The sequence below is a fragment of the Sphaeroforma arctica genome (genome assembly GCF_001186125.1).
Source record: "Sphaeroforma arctica JP610 unplaced genomic scaffold supercont1.17, whole genome shotgun sequence".
In the NCBI taxonomy this organism is placed as follows: domain Eukaryota; class Ichthyosporea; order Ichthyophonida; genus Sphaeroforma; species Sphaeroforma arctica.
In genome coordinates this window covers 234,087-239,668 of record NW_014040541.1, presented here as the reverse complement: position 1 = coordinate 239,668, position 5,582 = coordinate 234,087, and the positions used below count along the sequence as shown (strand labels likewise).

The 5,582-nt window shown below is 42.0% G+C and overlaps 3 protein-coding genes across 3 annotated transcripts in view; 2 read left to right on the top strand and 1 right to left on the bottom strand.

Moving 5' to 3' along the window:
- Window positions 1-1,233, bottom strand: part of SARC_00549 (hypothetical protein) — a 4,067-nt gene extending 2,834 nt beyond the window's left edge. The window contains exons 1-2 of the mRNA XM_014305786.1: window positions 1,005-1,233; window positions 294-326 (exon numbers count right to left, since the gene is read on the bottom strand). Coding sequence (XP_014161261.1) covers window positions 294-326; window positions 1,005-1,109 — 138 coding nt within the window. The 5' untranslated portion in view covers window positions 1,110-1,233. The remainder of the gene's footprint in view (window positions 1-293; window positions 327-1,004) is intronic.
- An 838-nt stretch (window positions 1,234-2,071) lies between these two features.
- On the top strand, window positions 2,072-4,802 carry SARC_00548 (hypothetical protein). The gene has a single exon (XM_014305785.1). The coding sequence runs from the start codon at window positions 2,427-2,429 to the stop codon at window positions 4,446-4,448; it is 2,022 nt and encodes a 673-aa protein (XP_014161260.1). The 5' UTR covers window positions 2,072-2,426; the 3' UTR covers window positions 4,449-4,802.
- A 438-nt stretch (window positions 4,803-5,240) lies between these two features.
- Window positions 5,241-5,582, top strand: part of SARC_00547 (hypothetical protein) — a 5,524-nt gene continuing 5,182 nt past the window's right edge. Inside the window, exon 1 of the mRNA XM_014305784.1 lies at window positions 5,241-5,379. Within this exon, the coding sequence (XP_014161259.1) occupies window positions 5,257-5,379 (123 nt within the window). The 5' untranslated portion in view covers window positions 5,241-5,256. The remainder of the gene's footprint in view (window positions 5,380-5,582) is intronic.

The following is a 5,582-nucleotide window of genomic DNA, read 5'->3' as shown; positions in this document are numbered from 1 at the left end:
ATATATAATGTACAAATATTATAGTAAAAATAATAATACATAATCAAAGTAGACTGGGTGGCAGGTATCAAGGAGGGATATATACGTTCAGAAAAAGGCTGACTCCCGCATATTTGCGACAAAAACAATATTTTCTCCACATCTATACAATACGCTCATGAACGGTGTTATTTCCATCTGCGGGCGTCGTAGATTATTGAAGCATCAATATCCTAGCTTATTGGGAAACGATGATATTCAGTGTAACATCGTGCTAGAATGGACTCGATAAACTCGGGAAGAATCATCGATACCTTTGTAGATCGAGCGGTCACGGCTATCTTGCGCTGCAATGTGCAAGTGAAGGTCCGTTAAGTGTCTGCCTTGGCTATGTTAATGATCATTTGAAGTATTACTGAATAATCGATAATAGCAATAGTCAATTTTATACGCTTATCCTACTATGAGGTTGCACAATCGACGACTCATATACAATACAAGCCTTTAGCTATAGAATATGTGCTTTAAGAAAGTATGCTGCGTACGAAAAATTCACTAAATAGAAATCCTGGAGCGCACTCACAGCTACCAGGTGAAAGAGCAAACAAGTAAACAAGCATACTCGTTCTCATTACACCACACACAAGTATACCACACAAGAATTCAATATTCCCTCGATACACGGTTGGCAGGTGATGGCCATACACGCTTGTTCTAACATTGGGCTGTTTATGTCAGTGTCCACGGGAGACAAGTAAACTTTCAATGTTGTAACCGAACAACTAAAGCGACGTTATACTTGCAAATGGATGTTCCTACTGGCATAGGTTCATGCATAATTTTGAAAACCGAATGTAACGTTATATAAACTATAAAAACTCGTAAAATAACGGCGTGACTAGTATAGGGTAGTTCACAGACTGTGACGACGAAGTGTACTAGGGTCCAACGTAAATAGGACAAATCGCAACCTTATTCCATCTCATGACAGATACTAGTAGAGGCGGAATGATTTTGTAATGTACCTTGGCAATCTGTTCGGCGGTGCAAACCTCCTCCTCGTCTGACGAACTGTCATCGTGCTGAAAGTGTCTCTCCACTTGCACACTTCCTCCGCGTTTGCACGACATGTACTATGGTCGATAGTGTAAACATACATGTAAACTTATATTCCGGGTAATTTGTGGTTCGAATATCGACATTCCCGTTAGTATAATAGCAGTTAAGTGAATAGCTCCACTTTAGAGTATATAACACCTTATATTGTGCAAGGATGCGCTGTTGGCGATATAACGTACCATTCTTTTATCGAGTATGTACCATCCCATCATTGTCGGAGTTGAATTGTTGATGAATGATGACTGTGCTGGTGGGGAATTTATTAGATTTTTCTTTCTAGAAAATAATGAACCCTCACAAATGATTTAAAGATTAAAAAAGACAATAAAAAATAGACCAGAAGATGGTCAGGTCACGAGTACTTACTATTTACATGAATACTGTATTTAATATTTTTTTTGATTGTTCACATGTATTTAGCCTAGTTAAATACTACTGATGAACACAACATCAAGAGAGAGAAGTGTCAATGAATGACTAAGAGAGAAGATAGATTTTTTGTTCAATTTTCCATAGCCTTTTCTCTCTTGCTTCTTGTGTGTGTGTGTATAAATTTCAGAAGGCTATGATTTTGATTTTTATTAGTCATAAACTCGCACACACAAGAGACCTAAAAGGCTAAAAGCATAATATTTATAAATAATAAATAAATACATACATATTTGTTTTCAAAACCAGGTCTCCATATGAAAAAACCCCCCGTGTCTAAATCAGGGAGTCTGGGGGCCCATAGAGGTCATAGAGTCTCGACTCTCGCTATTCAAATTTACGATTGTTGTAGAGAGAAACCTTCGAGACAATCCCGAGGGCCGTGTCTAATTTTTACTAAAAAAAATAAAAGGCGTCATTTGTATGTGGTTTTTTTTGGGGGTTTTTTATAAATATTTTCAAAAATACGAGAGCTCTCTTCTTGTATTTATTTACATATTTTTCTGAAAATTCATACATAGCCTCCTAAATAAAAAGAGAACACTGATTTTTGAATGTCACATGAACAGAAGCGATGTGATGCAACTGATTATAGATAGGGCTGACTGTTCTCCCATTGATAGTAGCATATTTTAACTTTATCCGTGTGGTAGACAAGAGACCTAAGAACAGTGGTAGATGCAAGTGGTGCCAGACACTCACATATTGAGGGAAGCACCGAATAGTTTGGTCATCGATTCGTAGCATTATCATATCTACTGTGACTGAATGTACAAACTAAACCAGGAGACGACTGACTTAGTTTGTCTGTGGGTATATAATAGGTTAAAGGGCACGTGCATTTTATTGGTGTAAAAATTGTACCGTCTGAGTAACTGCATGCACACTTCGACGCTACAATGCAATATTTGCAGCCTTACACGATCAGAAATTGCTCTCTAGTGTGCATGCCCACATGTCTACGTCTTCGTAAATGTGGCTGTCACAGCTACCACAGCCCCTCTCGCCTCCTTTCTTTGCAGTGGAATTATCGTAATATTAGTATAAAACAAGCTAGCAACACTTGTCCATATGTCTGTACTACGATCCATAATTCTATCTCTAGTAGTGTTAGCCAACCATATAATCTACCATTAATCGGAGCAAGACGCCGGACATACAAGTCACTCGCCAACCCTGTAGGGATTACTAGAGCTGTGACTGGTTTAGGTAAAGCACAGGCCAATCCACTACAGCCATCGGTGCTACAGATACGGACGGATATACTCTGTGCAACACGTAGAAACAATCATAATGTAGAACCAGGGCTCAACGTGCGCACGCACATAAGCAGCCGACATAAGAGCGCCGTATCGCACCCTTTAGAGACCGACTATAGGGATACGCCAAGCTTTCCACGACTTTCAGAAGTACGCTTGCGTTTGCAAGGATTAGTATCAGGAATCACGGCGGATTCGCTGGATGTGTCTACAAGCGAGGCGTACGACATACTCGATGAGGTGGACGAGGGTATGCTGCTTGAAGTGGAAGCCGACCTTAGAGCTTCCGGGAGTGTTGTGGTGGCCTCTACGCGTCATGTGAGTGTGCTTGATCAGCTACACGGGGCTGGCTTGGGCGTTGCGCTGAGGTCGCTGCACTTCAATGATAGATTAGATTTGGTGCAGACTTGCGTCAAGGTGTGCATGAAGACCGGGGAAATATTTCATTCCCATCCACCGCCTTCGCTAGGCGAGCGCTCTACACATCTGCAGGGTCTTGCGCTGGGTTTGGTGTTACAGCAGGCGAGTGTGCTTTTCCCCAACGCCACGTCAGAGTATAAGAACACCGGAAATGTGGACCACGTCTTGAAAACAGATACACTGCAAGAGGCTGACACTGCCGCTTCATTAGGCTCAGAACCGGCTACGGTGCGCACGGACGTACCCCAAAATGTAAGTGCCAGCACTATATTCCCATTTGCACGCACACATACGCACACAAGCACGCAGCACTTCAAGCTACCTCCCTGTAGAGTGGCTGTGCTGGGTGCAGGCGGTTGCTCACTACCAGGCTTCCTACACGAATTGCTGCCGTACGTATACTTAGACTGTGTCGAATCGCATGCCGATGTGATTGCAATGGCCAGGAATTGTTTTGGGGTTCGTGAGCTTGAGGAGACGAGTGCGCGATTCCATATGCACGAGACGACAGCCGAGAAATGGATCGACGAGGAGTTTACGCGGCAGTACAGTTCAAGGGATGTCAGTAGTGATGTTTCACCCTTTGATTTGATGGCAGCTTACACCAAGTATACTACTCTACTGAGCGAGACTGAAAAGAAGGGGGTTGCCGTAGACGCGCGTAACAAGAGTTGTAAGCCGCTTGATTTAGTCATTATAGATATTGAAAATGGGGATATGGCAGACCTTATCTTTGGGATGCGGCCCACAAAAGGAAGTGAGCAATCCCGCAGCAGCTCTTCAGATACAAGCAACACATCTAACGACGCGTGTGCGCCTTCTGAGAGTGTGACTCACAACAACAAAGTATGTGTAGATGTGGGTGGTGTCTCAGGCGATGATAGTTCTCAGGGGTACTGTCTAATTGCGCCTCCGGAATCAATCCTGGAGAGCTCGTTTATGACCAAGGTGTGTGCGAGTGTGGGACCCTACGGAGTGGTGGCCATGAATGTACTAGGTACCGAGGAGGCTCTACTGAAGGTACGAGAACGTTTGAACGCGCGTGTACCCACCGGATGGACGAAGTCGAGATGTACAGCCACTGAAGTATCCCAGACACGACACGGAAACATCAAGCACTGTATAGTGATGCTGAGAAATGGGCCGCAGGTGGATAGAAGTGTTCTGGTGAAGGTGGTGAAGGCCATGCCGAATGTGTTGGATGATTCCACCTACTGGTTTGACAGTTGGGTGGAGTGGTAGGTGAGCGATAACATACTGCCTGCTTGGTGGTACTAACATTTCTAAGCGTGAACACTGCGCAAATATATAATCGATTCCGCCAGTGAAACATCAGCGTTATATGTTCACACCGTCATGCGTGCTATTCAAAAACGTTTAGCAACGGACACGGTATCTAAAAATTTAAAAAGTGCAGTAAACCTTCAATCGATAGTGAATGTTGCAGAACTCCTAATACCATCGAATTATATGCTCTGCTATCGATACCTGAGACTGCGATTCTACTAAGAAGGGTGATATGCAATTGCACAATTAGTGAAAGCCTCTACTGTCAATTTGTCAATTATAAATAAATTTACAGTGGGTTCAAGAGCGTTATAGCGAATCAAAAAAGAGTTCATATGCACCGACATTTGGGATATAAATAGTCTAGTCGAAACAAAAGCTTTCTGATTAAATTGATACGATGGGAAGAATTAATGAACCAACAGAATGAAACAGACAGAAGGCAATGAGATAGCCATAGGCGATCAGACTTGAGTATTGCCCATAGCAAGCAGAGGTAAATAAAACATAGGCTTCATAACCGGAGACTGTGGCAAAATGTCTAAATATGATGTCAATCCCTGTGATGTCTTTTTAGGGTTTAATCAGATGTTGGGTACAATCTCCAAATCTGTGGCAGATCGGGTAGGGTTTTATATACAACCCCTACGATCCTTTACGAAGACAATTTATATGATATTATATGGAGATATGGTCTATATCTTTCTTGTGGTCTCATGCTTTAAGCTACATTTATAGTCTGTTACTGAAACAGTTGCACAAAATGTTTAACACAGCATGGATACTAGTAGGGAGTGTCATCAGTGTAGTTGTAGCTACCGTTGATGTTGAGCAAATCGATCGACTAAAATACGACTTGAAGTTCTTCAACCACGCACTCGACGATGTATGTCCCGATACTATCTATTTTTATGTGTGTACCTTAGCTAAATGCGGCTATGAATTGCTTATGCCTTCTTGAGATCAGCTCGCGGTTGGTTGTAATACTGCGCTCCACAGATTGTATTATATTATATATATATTATATATATATTTATATATATATATATATATATATATATATATATATATTGTGTGTGTGTGTGTGTA